Source organism: Oryza glaberrima, chromosome 11, assembly GCF_000147395.1.
Source record: "Oryza glaberrima chromosome 11, OglaRS2, whole genome shotgun sequence".
In the NCBI taxonomy this organism is placed as follows: Eukaryota; Viridiplantae; Streptophyta; class Magnoliopsida; order Poales; family Poaceae; genus Oryza; species Oryza glaberrima.
The window spans coordinates 22,863,069-22,882,478 of record NC_068336.1 but is presented as its reverse complement, the minus strand read 5'-3'; the positions used below and the strand labels follow the sequence as shown (position 1 = coordinate 22,882,478).

The following is a 19,410-nucleotide window of genomic DNA, read 5'->3' as shown; positions in this document are numbered from 1 at the left end:
GCAGGGAGACGACGCCAAAGAGGCTGGCGCCGTCCTGTTGAACGATGGCGCCAGCCACTCTGGCGTCCCAAAAAGGACCATTTTTAGGATAAGTTTTTCTAGGGGTCTATTTACGAAATAAGTTTTTTCAAAAGGACCAAAATGTGAAAAATCCAGGGAAGCATACTGGCTGCACTCCGGATAGCAGCCTCTAATGCCTCCACCTCTCCAACTCTTGCACACTCTATCAATGATGAGGTTCTTGAGGGCAAAGAGGTGGCAGATACCGATATTAGGAGGACCAAATCCACATTCAATTCGTGCCTCATGTGCTAAGAGTTGTATATTGTAAATAAAATGCAGTTCTAACTATGGAAACATGAGATAAGAGTTTATATCAAGTCCAATTCAACATTTTAAGTCAAGCCCTATGCAAAATTGAAGGGCCAAGGAGTTGCACACAAAGACACCAAACATGGGCACATTTTCAAGCAATATTTGCACATTCACAGGTTCAGAAACAGGTTAAAACCAAGTAGTGAGCGATTGTGCCAACATTACCGTAACTGCAACCCATCACACAAGGAAGAGCAACGCTCCGGTGCTCTCTACTTGCATTATTTTACTACAAGTAGAATTAATGTGTCCTCTAGTACAGTGGCTAGAGAGCACCGACAGACATACCACAGGTCGACAGCCATCCGGCCCCTTCATTCATCACAGACCAATTACTATATTCCTTTAATTTAATTGGACAAATCATGAATTCTAGAGTGACATTATTTCTGGACGGAGATTACCGTCACTCCAATGCATTCAGTCAGTGAGCGGTACTTAATTACCATGCTTAGGCACCAGTTCAGCTGCATGCAATAGAGTAAAGTACTAGTTTGTGATTACCGTACTTAATCAGCTGATTGTAATTCCAGCAACTGCGGACTGGGCATCTCATCTTGTTGCTCCATCATCACATCGTCCCCTTCCAACCATCCTTCTGTTACCATCTCAACTTGCCTGGAAATTCTGTCGATGTGTTGTGAGGAGCAGTTAGGAAGTAGGCTGGCTTCATTCTTGATGGCAGCCTCAAGCGCTTCCACCTCCTCAACCATTGCCTCCTCGCAATCATAATCAATATTGACATTGAGGACCTTAAGGGCTGAGAGGTGGTGGATGCCCAGATTTTGATGGCCACATGCAGACTACGAAGAATGTGCCTTGATCATAAAATCGATGGTTTCGAGCTTTGGCATGGCTCCAGCATGGAACATCACACCGTTGGCCAAATACCCCAAGTGGAGATACTTCAGACATCCAAATTTGTTGCTGTATACACTAAGCCTTTCTGTGGTTTCATCTTCCGACGTTAACGTCAGAGATAGCAAGGCAGAGAAGTCCCCAAGGATCTCAAGGGTTTCTTGTGTCACTTGCTGGATCCTAATGGTCAGGCTGGTGACGCTGGCCAGTGACACCAGCCTCTCAGGATTCCCGTGGAGAAGACAAGGATAAATGTATAATTCCTGCATGAGATGATAGGACGAAGACAAAAAATCCAAAGGGATAGCGCCAGTCCGCGGGCCCAAAAATTGCAAATATCTAAGATTGAAACTAAGGAGTTTGCCGAGCGACAAAGCTAAGGTATATCCATATGTTGATCTGTTATAGTCGTCATCAGGAATGTACCACCGTAGACCAAGTCTTCTTAGTTTGATCAAACTTCCCAACTCTTGCAGAAAATTCATTGAGCTCTCGTCCACAATTACTACTGATAGTTCCTCTAGAGCTTGCATGTTCCCGACTCCATCTGGCAGCATTGCACAATCAGCGGACAAACATTTCAACTGTCGCAGTTTAACAATACTTGCAGGCAGTTTCACTATACCACAAGTATCAAATAGATCCAGTGTTTCCAAAAACTGCAGTTCCCCTATTTGTTCAGGAAGATGTGTAGGTGCCAGAATCCGAAGGTACCGCAACTGAAGTAGCTTCCTAATGTCACAAATCTCCATCATCTTATTACCTGCATCTATATCGAGCACTCTGAGAGCATGCAAGTCAGAAATAGGAAGCATCTGTTCCGAATATCCAAATATGCCAAGTGATCTAACATTAGCACTTGCCATGGAAGGCATTGTCATGACATTTTCTCGGCCACAGTAGACAAGTAATAGTCGGCGAATTTTATCTTGGGACACTAAAATATTTGGATCACTAACAACAGTAACAAAGTTTTCTTCAACTGCCTTGGATACAATGAGATCAAGAATAATATCATGCACACGACAAGTCATTGCTCGACCATCAATTCTCCTATGTTCTGGTTGGATCAAACTTCTATTCATAAGTTCATTTAAATAGAATTCTCCTTCCTCCATTAAGTTTCTCCCACATTTTACCTTTATGAACCCTTCTGCTCTCCACCTCCTTAACAACTGGTCCACATTGATCTGACAATCTTCTGGATACATGCTTAAATATAACAAGCATGTCTTTAAATGGTGTGGAAGATCACTGTAACTAAGGGACAATATCCTTTTCATGTCATCAATGTCGCTATTTTCCTCAAGTCCTAAACCAATCGAATTCCGAATGTTCAGCCACTCCTCTCTGTTTTTTGATTTAACATTCAATAAACTAGCAATGGTAATTAATGCCAGAGGAAGTCCACCACACTTATCAATGATTTCAACTGAGACATCTCTAAGGTGAATCGGACATCGGTCTTCGGAGCCAAAAATTCTTCTAAAGAATAAGCCTTTGGAATCAGCTTCAGTTAGTGGCCTTATCTCATATACAGTATCATTTTGAGGATAGCAACATGTTTTGGCAACATTACCATTTCTTGTTGTCAATAGGATCCTACTACCATAAGTATTCTCAGGCAAGGCACATTTAATAATATTCCATGCTTGGGTGCTCCATATATCATCAATTACGACAAAATACCTACCAAAAAGAGAGACTATGATTCAAGTGAACCTTATTGAATTTTTTGAAGATAATGGATAACCCAATTGCTGCACCTAAGATGCAAAAAGCCCATGAATCTTATTGATTAAATATATGCAGGAGGTAAATACGAAAAGTAAGACACATAACTGTACTGGTAGCTCAAACTAATGTTTCAAGTCTGACAATTTGCATCCTACGTAGTGTGAAATGCTATAAGAAAAAAAGGAAGTGTGAAGACTAGAATTACTTTCAGTATACGAGTAACAAATGGCTTACCGTTTGTCCTTGAGGAAAATCCTGAGTTCATCAATGAGCCAGCCCACTTCTCTAGATTCATTCCCTAAATCCTTAATTTGAGAGAGTATGTTCCGGAAAATCTTTTGCACATCAGGTTTTTGAGAGACTGGCACAAAAGCCTGGAAGTCAAATTGCTCGCCAACTTTTTTATATACTTGCTTAGCAAGGGTAGTTTTACCTAATCCTCCAAAACCCACAATTGACACCACCTTCAGCGACTGCTCCCCGTCATCCACCAACTTGATAAGTTCATTCATCGGACCATCTATGCCAACGAGGCTAGATTCCTCGACATATAGTGCAGATAGACGAGGGTCGATGGTCTCCACGGCACATGTGCTACAGGAATCAAGAATCGCATCAAGCTTGTACCTATAACGCCGTTGGCTGGCCTCGTCAATGTGAGTCCTTAACTCTTTGATCTGCTTGCCGATTTCATGCCGAGCTCCCAGCTTTTTCACTTTCTTAATTGTGTTGCGAAACAAACCCTTCATACCAGCTCGTTTGTCCGGCTCATCATGTAGCTGGAGCATATATCGATCGATGCAGTCCTCGATGTCGTAGGCCATCTCCCTCATTTGGTTCCTCCAATCCTTCATCTGTGGGTCAAGAACATCCATGTCGGCCAGCTTCTCAAGCAAAGCATTCATGCTGCTCAGCTCATCTTTCAGGTATTCGATCCCGCGCTTTACTCGCTTCTACAGCTTGTACTCCTCGCCCAGCAGCACAGTGAGCTTTGTAAGGAGCGAGTTCATCACCCCTGTGGCAGCACTCACCATGATTCTTTCCATCTCATGTGGTGTTCTTGTACACAGTGAAGCTCCGGCGGACCAGCTCAGAAACTAAGGGAGGTTTGTGATTGTCACTGAGTTAACCAAGCATAAGTTAGTTGCTACATTGCAAAGGACAGTGTTAGGTTCAAATCTCTGAATATTGCAAATAATCAAGACCAGCTAAGAACAAAACTTATGACAAAGACCAGAGTGGTGCATACCTTCTGTTGTTCCATGGCCATGGCCTGGTTCTGGAATCTGGTTCATGGGCGATTAATGGTGCAGGGGAAGACTTTTTGGGGAAAGTAGCATGGAGAAGAAGGGTAAGAATGCAGCGTTGTTGCCTCAGTGTCGTTGGCTTCAAGTGGTCTGAAATGACCATGAACCTTCCTGCGATACTGCCAGCCACTGATGCTGTTTGACTAATGGCTAACAAGAAGCATGACATTAAAGTATAGCACCTGAGGACAGTCCTGTGCAGAAACAAATCAAACACAATGAAGTTGAAAGCAATTATCAGTTGGAATATCACTTTCTTGCTGATGACAAGGACGTTGAAAGTTAAGATCTCTGAAGAAACTGTGTTAATGACACAAATCAAGAAAATATACAACACCTTGATATTTGATACCTACCTTCTGTGACTTCCTGCCCGTGGCTTCAAGCTAGCAGCAGCAGTTCATAGAGATGTGAAAACCTCTCTGCAATTGGCAATGAGGAAGTGGCAAGTGGAGATGGAAGAAGGAAACAAAGTGTCGTTGACTAAAGAGCTGAGGAACTTGCAGGCAAGGGGGACCCAGATGTCAGTACGCCAGAGCAACTCATGTCATGTGCTGCTGAAGCATCTACGTCAGTCTTCAGGCCAACTTGGCCATATTGCTGTGTCAGTATCACTCTGTTTTGTGAAATACTCCATCAGGTTATCAGAAGATTTCAAAGCAACTGGACCACTGGACATATTTATCAATAGTTTCCATATAACTACTACTACTGCCCCAGAAAGAATTGAAATTGTTTTTAGATGACAGAAGAGTAAACTCGCGGCTTCTGAATCCAAAAATTATATAAGGGATCACAAATAGAGTATCATCTGAAGCTTAATCCACAAAATCAGGCATGCTTGTACCTCTGCTGCCTAGATGTTAAAGAAAAAGGAATCAGTAATTTTCATAGATGAAACAAGGAAAGATTAATATAGGAGAAAGATTGAAATGTTATCAACAAGCACCCCAGATCCAGTCGCATATTTCTGTAATGCTACTCAAGTGCATGTACGGAGGAGAATGAAGTTTGATGTTTTATAAGGTTAATTACACAAGAAATATCAGTTCATGTTTGAAACATCATGTCATGACATCAAACAAATGTCAGGAAAATACATAAATCTTGGTTTCTGAATGGGATACAAAAAAGTACACAGTTCATAGTAATCAACTGACATTTGCATAAAAGGACAGATGATGGATTCCCACATTTAATTCTGAAGAATAACAGCACTATTGTGGCTTCTCTCTAGTGTTCAGGAATGTTGAACCAGCGATGCAGTATTATGTCTGTCGATATCTCATATATATTCTGTTCAACAGCCATGCAGTATTCTGTTTGTTGATATGTCGTATATATTCTTGGGGGTAGAACTAACAGTTTGACCTAAATCCACTTCTGTGTTGTGAATTGTGATCTGAAACAACTGAACAGGAACATATTATTTCTCATTCTGAAATAATACAATCATAAGCCAGTTTTTCTAACTCAGTCCAAATAACAAATGGGCATTGCTTACGTTCAAGAAAAAATATTCATTGCTACATTACAGAAATGAAATGTGTGAAAACTGAACCAGAGCTCAGGTGTCTTAAAGAAAAACTGGTAACTGAGTCATCTATAACAATCAATAAACTAGAGATGGTTTCCCTGCAGAAAAAAAAAAAAAACTAGAGATGGTTGTCTAAATAGACATGCGCATCCAGGAAGTTGTAAGTTTCAGTTCACTGGGCTAACTAAACTAGTGCAACTGCAAGCAAGAGCTCAAATTTAGCATAAGTACAAGTCTAGTTCCACCAGCAACTGCTAACTGCTAACATGACTAAGTAAACTCATCTGCTTTACCTGGAATCAATCAAAAGTCAATGTTTGAAGTCGCGTGCATATCATCAGCAGAATATCATTCTAAATGAGCAGTCACTATTTAATACCTTGATTACAGTTGCAGATGTGGATATAAGCAGTGGTTGTAGGTTGCTTCTTGTCCTACTGGTTACCCTGGTTATTTATTCAAGCATCATACTTTGCCATCTCTGCTTCACGAAATCTGTGTAAAGTTGGTGTAGGATGGTTAGGAAGCATGCTGACTGCAATCCAGATAGCAGCCTCTAATGCCTCCACATCTTCAACTCTTGCACACTCGCAGTATATATTGACAATAAGGTTCCTGAGGGCAGAGAGGTGGCAGATACCGAGATCAGGAGGACCAAATCCACTTTCAGCCCGTGCCTCATGTGCTATTATTTGGAATTCAAGAGTCTCAAGCATTGGCATGGCTCCTTCCTCAAACATAAGATTCATCCAGTGGACAAATTTGAACTTCTGCAGGCACCGAAATCCACCATTGCTGACAGTGAGCCACCTATCACCGTAGTCTGCTGCATTTGAGTATAATTCCAGAAACTGCAAAGCTGGAAAATTCCCAAGGATCTGGAGGGTTTCTTGTCTGACTTTAACCTCGATATCTAGGAACGTGAGGTCGGCCAGTGAGGCCATCCACACTGGAATCCTACTGAGATACCAACCTGTGATTCCTAACCTCTGAAGGAGATGAGGAGGTGGGGACCAAGAATCCAATAAAAAATCAAGGGACCATGGACTGATGAGAGTCAAATACTGTAGGTTAGATCTACCGAGTTTTCCAAGTGATGAAACAAAATTATCCGCGTATGTTAGTTTTTCCTTGTGGAAATCACCGATGCGCCAATCCAATCCAAGGGTTCTCAATTTGGTCAAACTGCCCAGCTCCTGTAACGAACTTACAGAGGTACTGTAGTCTACAACCACAAGTGACATATACTCTAAATCTTGCAAGTTCCCAACTCCATCTGGCAACTCAACACGATGAACAACTAAACATTTTAAATGTCGAAGTTTCCCAATGCTTGCTGGCAATTTGCTTATACCAATACAGTTGAGAAGATCCAGTATTACCAAAAACTGCAGCTCACCTATTTGATCTGGGAGAGAAATATTACTTGCTCTAATCCGTAGGTACCTCAACTGAAATAACTTCCCAATATCCTCAAGATAACTGCTTTCCAAATTGTTATTTCCATCTAGATCCAGCATTCTCAAGGCTGGGAAATTAGAAAGAGGAGGCATTTGTTCACTGTATCTAAATATATTCAAGGATCGAACATGAGTAGTAACCATGGAATATAATGTCACATCTTCTTGACCATAGTTGTCAAATGAGAGTCGGTGAACTTTGTCTTTTGAGACCAACATTTGTTTTCTGTCAGTAACGATAGTAACAAAATTTTCTTCAGTTGCTTTTGATATAATGAGATCAAGTATCATATCATGCACCTTGCATGAATAAACTCTACCATCATACAGGGTATGTACTGGTTGGATCATGCTCCTGTTTATAAGTTCATTAAAATAGCATTCACCTTCTTCCTCGAAAGTTCTTCCACCATTAGCCTTGATGAATCCTTCTGCTACCCACCTTCTTACCAGATAGTCCCTGTTGACCACATAATCCTCTGGAAACATACTTAGATACAATAAACAAGTCCTTAAATGATGAGGAAGATCGTAATAACTCAGAGACAATATCATGTTCATCTCCTCCACATCAGAATTTTTCTCAATTCCTGAACCAATTGAATCCCGCACCTTGAACCACTCTGCTCTTACATATGATTTAGTAGTCAACAAACTAGCCATAGAAATTATTGCCAATGGTAAACCACCACATTTCCTCACAATTTCAACTGCAATATCTTTCAATTGATGAGGGCATTTATCTTCAGAACCAAAAATTCTTCTGAAAAATAACCTTTTAGAGTCATTTTCGCTCAGCACTCTTAGTTCATATACAAGATTAAGGCAAGGGGAGGAACATGACTTTGCAACAGTACCTATTCTTGTTGTCACTAATATTCTACTGCCACAATTATTCTCAAGCAACGAATATCTAATGGTATTCCATGCTTGGGCACTCCATATGTCATCTATCACAATAAAATACCTAAGAAACAAAATAAAGTTATAATTCAATGGTGAGGTTTTTGCAAGAAAGCCTATAGATTGATATGTGCATAGTATTATATGAAATGTGTGACAAATTTTGTTTAGAAATGCAAAATTCTTTTTTTTTGTTTTAATTTGTTTCCTATCAAGATAGAAGCTCTCAATTACAGGAAAGTCTTTGTGATTGGTACATGGGTGGATACCGCTTTTCATGTTGTAAATTGTAACAGATAGTCTAATAGCTGGTGGTGTCAAATACAGATAGTGATAAAAGTCACTAGTGTATTTGAAGCTAGTGCGGATAAATTATCATATTGTAATACCTCTTGTTCTTCAGGAAAGCCCTCAGTTCACTGATGACCTGCTCCTTATCCCCTGATCTGATTCTGCCAACCTCATCATTGACTTGGTAGAGTATGGTTTGAAAGATCATTTCCATGTCAGGATGCTGCGACAGGGACACAAAAGCTTTGCAATCAAATTGCTCTCCAATTTTCTGGTATACCTGATTAGCAAGAGTGGTCTTGCCTAATCCTCCTGAACCCACAATTGAAACTACCTTCATCCTCTGCTCCCCATCATCCAATAACTTAATGATCTCATCCCTCGGACGGTCAATACCAACGAGAGCATCCAACTCCGCAAACAGCGCAGGCAACCGACGATCAATTGGCACAACATGATTACTTTTACAGTTAACTGCTGAATCAAGCTTGTACCGCTTCCGCCGGTGTCCTGCCTCGACAATCCGAGCCTTGAGCTCCTGAATCTGCTCGGCAATCTCATGCCGACCGACAAGGTCCTTCACCTTCTGCACATAGCCATGGAAGAACCCCATGATGCCATTGCCACCGGGCCTCTGCGGCTGCCCATGGCGGAGCTGGCGCGTGTACTCGTCGATGCAGTCCTCAATGTCATAGCTCATCTCCCTCACCTGGCTCCTCCACTCCTTCGTCTGCGGATCGAGCGCCGCCTCCGTGTCGGCCAGCCTCTCGAGGAGCGCGTTCATGCTGCTCAGCTCATCTTTCAGGAAGGCGATCTCACGCTTCATCCCCTTGTGCATCTGGTAGTCCTCCTCCAGCAGCGCGGCGAGCTTGGCGAGGAGCGAGTTCATCGCCCCGGTCGCCGCGCTCACCATGATGCCATTCCCCTCCATCTCCTGCCCAATTCTTGAGCTTAATAAATCGGCCACCCAAGCAATTGCTAGCTGTTACAGACATGACATCCAAAGTGTCAGAAATCAAGAACAGGTTCTTGGCCACAAAAAACCGAAGAAATCAAAGAAAACTTCGTGCCATTGATGCGCACCTCCTCTCCTCACGCTAACTCGCTGAACTTGCCAAGAAATTGGACTTGTCGCCTTGGTTGGTCTGGAAAAGAAAAAAGAGGATTTGAGGAGAAGCTGCTGCCAAACAGAAGCTAGGTCGTTGGTCAATGCGGCGAGCAAGTAAAAATTGGGGGGTGTTTGGTGGGCGGTGGATGAGGTGATGGAGGATACGTGGCGCCGCGGGGGGAGAGACAGATCTGACCCCTCGGCTGCTGCCTCGCGCGCGGTGAGGTCGTCGGGACCGGCCGCCGCTGGAACCGTGGCCGCCATTGCCGCGCCTGCCTGCAGCAGCACATCGGCCGCGCTCGCCATGCGCTTGAGCGGTTGCGGTTGGGGTTGGGGGGGCGGACATGGGGATGCGGGTACCGGCGCTGAACGCCGTCGAGCAAACCGCCGCCGTTGCCGCTAGCCCTCCGGCGGTCGGGCGCCATTGCCCCGCGCGGCGAGCTCATCGAGATTGAAAGAAAAAAAAAAAGGTAAATTGCACTTTGGCCTCACTATGTTTGGACAATTTCGGGACTGTTCGTATTGTAGGTAAAATAAACCATATTAAATTTTGGTAGGATTTGTTATGTTTTTACTAAATTTGGCAATAACTAAACGTAGATATTTTTTTTAGCAAACTTTGTAAAAAAAAATGATATGTTTGAAAATAGCATCAAAGTGAACAGGCCCCTTCATTTTTATCTTTTAGGTTTTCGTTTTTACAGTCGCTTTTTTAGATTGAACAAAACGTTTGCCCCTGTTTTTAACAGGTTAGTGAAACCGAATTTGCCGTAAAGAAATAGAGAAAAAAGAAATAATGGTCTTTTAAAATTAGTGATAGACCTTTTTACCCCCTATTAATTTACAAGCACCCTGGCAAACGGCCTTGAAATGGATCCCGAATTCCCCTTAAATAGGCGCACTACTTGACGGTTCGTATTTCAAGGAAAGGAGAGAGATTGCCGCAGAAAATTTATGGCGCCCGTTGCGGGAGGCCATTTAGACTTCAAATTAAATTCATGATTCAGACCGTTGAACTCCCTTTAGCGTTGTCGATAACTCCATGTCTCTACGGTCTTACACCGGAATCGACCAAGCAAGTACGACAAGGCGCTGACAGGAGCAATCACGGGATAACAACATGAATTCATTTAAGTTGAAGTCGGGGGCTACTGTCAAAGTTACGGATAAGGCATACCTCACATCCTATGATTATGGAATATACGAATACGGTATACCTTCACGCACACAGGTTGTCTCAGTACGCGTTAAAGGAATTTGATATGAATTATGGAAAGTATACTCACGAGTCGGGTGACTAACCAAGTACTACTCGGTGTGGATAGAGTTTCTATTGTATCGTACGAGGTCCGATGTCTCTGAGTCTTACTTGGAGATCAAGATGATGCATGGTATAAAAGGGACCCCCTAGGAGGGTTGCAAGGCATCGAATCTTATCGCCAACACACCCACCACAGCCTACGAAGCCGGAGTACGCGGAGTCAAGTCGCCGGGAGATCTCGTCAAATACATCAATTACGAATTACGTATATAAACTGGACTAGGGCTACCTAATAAGGGGCCTGAACCAGTATAATCCTTGTCTTCTGTTTGCTTGATGTCGAATTACGTATATCCTCATGCCAACGTACCTCAATACCCTAATCATCCGGTCTATAAGTATCACTCCTCGACACATACAAAGTCAAAAAAAAAATGTGGGATATGGGATTCAAATTTAAGATCTCTCACCTTAACCCTCACGTGCGTTACAATCCCACTTTCTACACACATCTGACTTGGATAGAGATGTTTTCTTTTTAATTAATCCTGAAGCCATCTTTAGTACTGGTGGGTGTTGCAACACCAACTGATACTTAAAAAAAAAAATGTTTCGTCCGGATTGGTGTTACCAACCGGTACTAAAAATATCGGTACTAAATATGTATTTTTAGTACCGGTTGGTAACACTAAACGGAACTAAAGATGTTTCTGAGACTTGGACTATTAGTACCGGTTATAAATCTAACCGAAATATTTATGTTTTGGGTAATACGATAAAATATCTGTTCTGGACTAGTTAATACACGAGTCCAAGGTGACGGCAAAAATGCAGAAATGGAATCAGGTGAAAATCTCGAGTAATACCATCGCGTACTAGGTGATTGATAGTACTAGGTTAGGATAAAATCAGGTAAAAATTGGTCAGAGTTAAGCGCACGGTATTAAATTTTTGAGTAATGTCAAATTTTTAGAGAAAAAAAAATTAAACACAGCTTTGTCTACGCCTACTGTACAGCATGCAACACAACTCATCAGCCATCACGTGCAATGTTTGTTTTAGCCCACCCCCCTAAAAAAAATTTTGTACGAAAGATAGCAAGATGTGTGATTTTTTTTATGAATCTTTTGTTTTTCCATAACACTATCAAATGACTCATGCATGTAGGATTAAGAAGCACACTACTTCAATTCCTACTTTTTTTTCTATCTTGGGAATCAAATTGACGTGTATATCCTATTTACATTTTAATGGTATTCGATATAATCGTGTAAATTAAGAGAGATAGAGTACCGCTGATTTTATATCTAAATAACGTGATCAAGATGTATAGTTAAAAGTTATCGTAAGATAGCGGTAGTGGTGAATTTAACCGTGAATCACATTTGTGAAGTTGTGATCATTTCTGAACAATTTTTTTTTCTGTAGATGATTAAGAGCAGGTTCAATAGTATCGCCAGCTACCGGCGATATCCATGTCCACATCAGCTAACAGATAATATGGAGAGCAAATTATCTAGTACATCACAGCCTCAAGAAACATTTCTTTTTTTCTGTGGGGTCCAACTAATAAGCATCTTTCATAGCATTCATCTCGCTGCGTGTGGACCCATGACCATTTTTAAAAGTTGAAAATTTCTACCTTGCAGACTTTTTCACCTTGGAGCTCACGTAGAGCTGGCGATAAAATAGTCGCCCGTTCCTATCACCTTTCTTCTTCTCTATCATCAGCTCATTAGTTTTGCTGAGATGGCGGTACTATCGCCGGTTATGACAACAATGCACGTTGGTCTGAGTCTTACGTGCGCAATGACGTGTCGATCCGACCAGCTCAAACAACTTGCGGTTATGCTACGAGGATTGCAGGGGTGAGATTTTTCAACGTACTGACATGTAGGGCCCATGAAACTGTGGCCCACCTGTCCCTACCAGCGTAGCTGCGTAGGTGGGGACAGTGAGAGCAAAAAGCTGTAAGTAGAAATGCGTTCCTACCAACCACCGTTACTTCTCCTAACTAATTATGATTGGGCCCTTGAAAGCTTTGAAATTATGAGATCTCTCCGGTTGTTGTTTGTACCCTTTTGAACTTTGCAGGTAATATACTTCGAGGGTTCTTAATTTTGCTATATTGGAATTTCCAGTTCATACATAAATGAAGAAAACTAAGGGTATGTTCAGAACCCAGGGTTCCCAACCCCTCTCCATCGTATTCCACGTGTACGCTTTTCAAACTGTTAAACGGTACGTTTTTTTTACAAAAAGTTTCTATACGAATATTGCTTAAAAAATCATATTGATCTATTTTTGAAAAAAATTAGCTAATACTTAATTAATCACGTACTAATGGATTACTCCATTTTCCACGCGCACTGTTCCAGATGGGAACCGCCAGCAGCGACCAGAGCCTAAGGCAATAAAGCAAATTTAGTACAACCTTATTGAAGGCGTCGGTTAGAAGTTTCCCTTGTAATGTCGTGTTTTGTTTGTTCTTCAGTGGAGGCTTTGGTTGTAAATGTATGGTGTGGCTATTGTGTCTCCAAAGCTGTAGACTTGTATTTTTTTTCATGTTTTATCAATACGAAACATCGTACTATCTTGTGCGTGTTGTTTAAAAAAAACAAATTTAGTATCCCCAACTAAAAATTAGTTTGAACACATTAAATATCAACACGGACAGTGAATAATAATTTCATCATATCAAACCACGTAAAGCCTTGTGTTGTACTCACACTTGTTTAGTTGTTATCTTTGCCTTTTGCTAAAACTAATATTCTGATGTTCAATGGTGTTTCTAGAGCAAGTTCAATAGTATAGCCAACAATCAGCTCCAAAACATCTATAGTCAATTTAATAGCCAATACATACAATAGTTACCTACTACACTATATCGATATTTGGTTCCACATGTCATACCCACATTACGTCTCATAATTCGTACTGCAGCTGGCTACAAATCTGTAGCTCACTGCTCTTCTCTCTCATCTTTTATCTTCTCGAAATGTGTTTATAGTTGGCTTGTAGTCTACTATTGTACCTGCTCTTTTGTGCTAACTTCATGATAAGTCTAGAACAATTAATCAAATAAATTGTGTAGTGCTGATCACTGGCTTAAAAAATTTTCAATGGGTAGTTCGTACTAAGATTTCTCAAAAAAAAAAAGTACTAAGGCTGTGCTCGGCGGTTTGTGTTCCCAACTATCTCCCTTGTGTTTCGCGCGCAAGCGTTTTCAAAATGCTAAACGGTGCATTTTTTACAAAAAAAATTTCTATACGAAAGTTGCTTGAAAAAATCATATTGATCTATTATTTTTAAAAATAGCTAATACTTAATTAATCATGCGCTAATGGACTGCTCTAGCCCCAGCCCTTGCGTGTGCAGGTGAAGACGACGTTATAGTTGTAGTTGGGACCCACGCCGCACCCCGCGCGCGCAAGTCCATAATGTGAGCGGAGCGCTTCAGGCTGTTGGGAGCCACGTCAGCCGGCGGCCTCCGCCGTCGAGACGGATTCGCCGCATTCGCCTCGAATTTCGTCTCCTCGGCCGCCGCTTGCGCCGATCCCCATCCTGCGAGCCCGGCGTCCTCCTGCTTCCACCGCTCGCCGGTGAGCTTCCCTCCCTACCCACACCGATCTGCCGCTGCCCAGTTCCACCTACTTTCTATATATTTTTTTCTACATGAGTGAGTGGGTAGCCCTGGAGTATTTCATAAAGTAGATAAAATATTGACAAAGCAAAGGGGGTTATGTGAGAAGTTCACACTTCATATTCCTCTTTACCTCTTCCATTGATTCCCTGCAGGGCTCCACTCCCCTTCTTCTCCCTTTGTGCGCGCCACCAACGGGGGTGGTGGTGGGAAGAGAATTCGGATCGCATCGAGCTCGAGCTGCTTCGCGAATCGTGAGTTCCAATTCTAATCCCTCTGTTCTTCCCTCCATTCTCCCAAGGTTGTTTATCCTCTCCTACTCATCGACTCATTAGTGTTCCCTGCTAGATGAATTTACAAGTGTGCGCTTAAGGTGTTCGACGATTTGCCTGAGAGTGAAATTTCGCCCGCCATAACAATGTTCTTGCAGGGATAACATGGTGGCTTTGTTCTGGTCAGATTGGTCGAGTTTATTCTTGTCTGCCGTTTCAAAAGTTGGGATTTTGGGGGGTTTTCTTATTGCGCGGAAAGTAGCTTCGTCTGTCAAATCTTATTTGTCTATCTATTCTCTGATGATTAAGTGATTCATTTTTTATTTTCAGGAACATATGATATGGCTGGTGTGATCAGCGCCCGTGCTGGTCTGAGCCATTCCTTGTCTGTTACTCAGACAGTTCCGAATCGTCCGCTGCAGGCTTCACAATTGGCAACGAGGTGTACAAGCCCATCATTTCTTTCTGCTAAACTTTGCAAGACTCGTCCCCTGGTAGTAGCAGCAGCTATGGAGGTCTCGAAGGAAGCCCCTTCTGCTGACTTTGCCAATCGCCAGCCTTCCAAAGGTTGTTGCTGAGAACTCCATCTTATTAAATTGATTGATATGCCTCTGCGGGTTGCACTGTTTCCAGTTCTAAATTTAATATAACTTTTGTCCTTGCATGATTCTGTTAGGGGTTCTTGAGACATGGTGCAATGCCGATGCAGTGTGTTTTGATGTTGATAGCACGGTCTGCTTGGATGAGGGTATTGATGAACTCGCTGATTTCTGTGGGGCTGGGAAGGCTGTTGCTGAGTGGACTGCAAAGTAAATAACATGTTATGAACATTAGTTTTGAAGTGTGTTTGTTGCTTAGTGCATAAAATTCATTCAGGATGCTCATTGGTTTAATATTCTTAGGGCAATGACAGGAACTGTTCCATTTGAGGAGGCACTAGCTGCCAGGCTATCGTTAATTAAGCCATCTCTGTCCCAAGTTGATGACTGTTTAGTGAAGAGGCCTCCAAGGTAAACTTATTTGAGTCCTGACTTATTTAATTAGCAGTACTTTTCTCTAGCATTTTTTATCTTTGTCATATAATACTTCAGCTATTCGTCTTCTGGAAATCTTGGACATGCCCATTTCCTTCCATTTTATTCTTTTGCGTCACTAAACAGACATAATGTGATTTGGAACAATAAATAGATTTATTGGGTTTTTATTTTTACACCGGTAAGAAAATTATAAATACAGTTAATCTATACAAGCAACCACAAGAATAGATCTTTTGCGTAACTTGCTCATAGGTTTACAAGAGAGATTCTAAGATTTCTCTTATAACAGAAAAAACTCGGATAGAATTCATCAACCATATATTCAGCACTGTACAGTCTAACTTATGTTATTTTTTGTGTTACAAACACTGTTTCTTAGTCCACTCAGAATCACCAAAAAGTTGTCCTTTTTAACTGCAGGATTTCTCCTGGAATTGCTGACTTGATCAAGAAGCTCAAAGCAAATAATACTGATGTATTCTTTGTGTCAGGAGGTTTTCGACAAATGATCAAGGTACATTATTCTGCTCTATTGTCACACTTCTGGTGGTTCTGGAATATCTAAACATTGTTAAGTTCGCCTGACGAAATTTTATTCCTGTTATACTCATCCTGCACCAAGATATGCATTTTCAGTTATTAAAAAAAATGAATCTAAACCATTTTCTACAGCTTCTACCTATATTATTTGTTGAATCAAATCAAGGATATGTTTCTTCTCTTAGACAATCTGTCAGCTATACCCTGTTTTCACTCCGAGGTGTTGAATGACTTGAATCTTATGTGTGACGAATTTACATATGTAATATGTACTGGGTTTTGATCAAATGGTTATAATGTGTCATTTGATACCATAAGTTGCCTCAGTTGTCTGTTTTCCTTTTTTTTCTAGCCTGTGGCATCTGAGCTCGGCATTCCTCCTGAAAACATCATTGCAAACCAACTTCTTTTTGGAACATCTGGAGAGTATGCTGGATTTGATCCCACTGAACCCACTTCACGAAGTGGGGGTAAAGCACTAGCAGTCCAACAAATTAGACAGGTTTGATTTAGTTTTGTACCATTTGGTATTGCATTTATCACTTCTTGCCAGATTATTTATCTTCTTCATCTGTTCAGAACCATGGTTATAAGACACTTGTTATGATTGGAGATGGTGCAACTGATCTTGAGGTATGTAACTGGAATGCTCCTGGATATTATATACGATGTAAATATGTTTCTTTGGCAAGAGACCAGCTACCGGCTGTTGTCAAAGATGTAAGCGGTTAACTGTTTTATTTGTTATATTGCTGAGATATGCACTCCCTTTGGGCAGTGTGTGTAAATAAGTAGCATGAGAGTAAGCATCTACCAAAAAGAAATGCGTTACAAATACGAGCTAGAAGTGAATGCATGGAGGTTTGGTGGTACATTGATGTGCATTTAGGATTACTACAGAGCTGTTGGCTCATTCCTCATTCGAACAGCATTACTGTTAATTTGTCTTGTGGCAACAATGAATGTGTTCTGTGTTGATAGAAAATATAACGTAGCAGGGTCTCCTGCAGTCCTGCTATTCTTGCACAAGTCAAATAATTCCATAAAGCAGTGAGTAGTGCTGCTTGAGGGAAAAGGTTCAAGTCATTGACATGTGATACAGTGATAGTTATTTCTTCTGTCAATATTTCAGTTAGGGTAAAGTTTGGGAATGGCACTTCTATGGCTATGTGGTATATTAATATTGACCTAACCCGTGAATTCGCCTGCAGTAGTTTGGCTTTCTAATAGAAGAAATGAGCTGTCTTTATAGATGACATTGAACAAAATGTGTCTATCTAGTAATATCTTCATTTATTTACTTGTCTCCTTGCAGGCTCGGCAGCCTGGAGGAGCAGACTTGTTCATCTGTTACGCAGGTGTCCAGATGAGAGAAGCAGTTGCAGCAAAAGCAGATTGGGTTGTCATCGATTTTCAGGAACTAATTTCAGAATTGCCATAATTTAGTACCACACTGCAATCCTAACTTTTGCATTGTTGCTAATGAGTGGCATGTAATTGTAGATGTCATTGAAGCATTACAATTTGGATGTGTGATTATTTAATTGTATGTATTTTATTTTTTAATTTCCATCTTTCCTCAACCTTACCTCCTTTTTAAATGATCCTGAGGCTCCTAAACTTGATTCCTATGCACTGAATATTGTGAATAAATTGTCTCATAAGCAATTGCTTGAGACTGCCAGAGTTAAGCCATTTTTCTGTTTTGCCTTTTATTATCTGGCAATGTTGGCAAGAAATGTGGTGAAACTATATTGTCAGTGTCCTAAATGAAATAGCGAAATGAATCATAGTTTGTTGGGTGCTATTGCTTTGATATCAATATTCTGCAAATAATTGTGGTGAACTACATAGTTGAACTTGAAATAATCCATTTTTGACCTTAGCAGCCTGTGGACTACTACATGAACCATCCAGTATTGAAGGTCTTATTTCAGTTTTCTGAAGCCGGTTCACCCATATTTTGCCGATGGCAGGAATGTCAGATTTCAGGTGATGGAAGGCCTGCAAATGATATGTCCCCGTCTCTGAAGAGATCAGAAAGTTCAGTAACATTGTACCAACTAATGACCTGTATATTATTAGCCAGTCCATCAAATTCAAACAAGCCACAGATTCCTCCATCTAACCTAGATTTATATGCTCCTAACCTGCCCAACTTTGAGAACCTTCTGGTTGCAATGGCATCCATCCTACATTGCCTTGCAACAGATGCCATGTCCTTTTCTTGCTTTCTCCAAACCTTTTTTTTCTTTGTTTGTGATTATTGCTTTCTCCAACTTGTTGCTGCGCCTTTGGTGCTGATGCTTTCTTCAACCACAATCTAGCTAGTACTTGCATCACCAGTGCTTGCAGCCAAGAAATTTTTTTGTACCTGCCGTATCATTTTATTCCGTAATCCATTACATGATATTGACAGGAGAATTTGTTTATTTTTCTCAAGATGCCATTATCTTCCTCAAGATTCCAACACTTCATTATCTTGCATATAGTAGTACTAGTGCCCATTGACAGTGAATTTGTTTGTTTTTATGTTTCTAGAATTAGGGGGTGTTTAGATCTAAGGGTGTAAAGTTTTGGCATGTCACATCGGATATTATATATGGTATCGCATAGGGTGTTCGGGCACTAATAAAAAAACTAATTACAGAATCCGTCGGTAAATCGCGAGACGAATTTATTAAGCCTAATTAATTCATCATTAGCAAATGTTTACTGTAGCACCACGTTGTTAAATCATAGAGCAATTAAACTTAAAAGATTCGTCTCGCAAATTAGTCGCAATCTGTGTAATTAGTTATTCTTTTAGCCTATATTTAATACTTTATGCAGGTGTTCAAACGTTCGATGTGGTAGAGTGAAAAATTTTGGGGTGGGATCTAAACGGGGCCTAAGGAGATTTTAGGATAGACCCTATTCTGTGACACTGAAAGCCTGTAACATTACTTGGGGGTCTAGGGTGTAGGGAAAAAAATGAGATACACCGTAAACCGTTATTGTTTTGTTACAAGACCTTAGGTTCGAAATGTTGGTTATAGCAGAAAAGTCAAGATTTAGGACAGTTGTTTGACAGCTACGAAG

At 41.1% G+C, this 19,410-nt stretch overlaps 3 protein-coding genes across 8 annotated transcripts; 1 reads left to right on the top strand and 2 right to left on the bottom strand.

Annotated features, from left to right (window-relative positions):
* Positions 1–463: 463 nt before the first annotated feature.
* LOC127754052 (disease resistance protein PIK6-NP-like) lies at positions 464–10,072 on the bottom strand. 6 transcript variants are annotated; one of them, XM_052279508.1, is made up of 9 exons: positions 9,742–10,072; positions 9,552–9,613; positions 8,567–9,450; positions 6,194–8,241; positions 5,438–5,688; positions 4,634–5,133; positions 4,220–4,471; positions 3,205–4,117; positions 464–2,922 (listed from the first exon to the last, which is right to left on the bottom strand). In XM_052279508.1, exons 3-4 carry the CDS (start codon positions 9,397–9,399, stop codon positions 6,273–6,275), a joined length of 2,802 nt encoding a protein of 933 aa, XP_052135468.1. In that variant the 5' UTR covers positions 9,400–9,450; positions 9,552–9,613; positions 9,742–10,072; the 3' UTR covers positions 464–2,922; positions 3,205–4,117; positions 4,220–4,471; positions 4,634–5,133; positions 5,438–5,688; positions 6,194–6,272. The 6 variants fall into 6 exon arrangements, with proteins under 6 accessions (XP_052135468.1, XP_052135469.1, XP_052135466.1 ...); XM_052279509.1 differs by having other exon boundaries at positions 9,773–10,072; XM_052279506.1 differs by having other exon boundaries at positions 464–2,999; positions 9,552–10,072.
* On the bottom strand, positions 1,179–3,875 carry LOC127755819 (disease resistance protein RGA5-like). Its single transcript, XM_052281456.1, has 2 exons — positions 3,205–3,875; positions 1,179–2,922 (listed from the first exon to the last, which is right to left on the bottom strand). The coding sequence occupies exons 1-2, from the start codon at positions 3,873–3,875 to the stop codon at positions 1,179–1,181; spliced, it is 2,415 nt and encodes an 804-aa protein (XP_052137416.1).
* Positions 10,073–14,596: 4,524 nt separating the features above from the next.
* LOC127753842 (phosphoserine phosphatase, chloroplastic-like) lies at positions 14,597–18,020 on the top strand. Its single transcript, XM_052279290.1, has 8 exons — positions 14,597–14,734; positions 15,083–15,319; positions 15,429–15,561; positions 15,655–15,762; positions 16,210–16,303; positions 16,682–16,831; positions 16,909–16,962; positions 17,645–18,020. The coding sequence occupies exons 2-8, from the start codon at positions 15,094–15,096 to the stop codon at positions 17,768–17,770; spliced, it is 891 nt and encodes a 296-aa protein (XP_052135250.1). The 5' UTR covers positions 14,597–14,734; positions 15,083–15,093; the 3' UTR covers positions 17,771–18,020.
* The last annotated feature ends 1,390 nt before the right edge of the window (positions 18,021–19,410 follow it).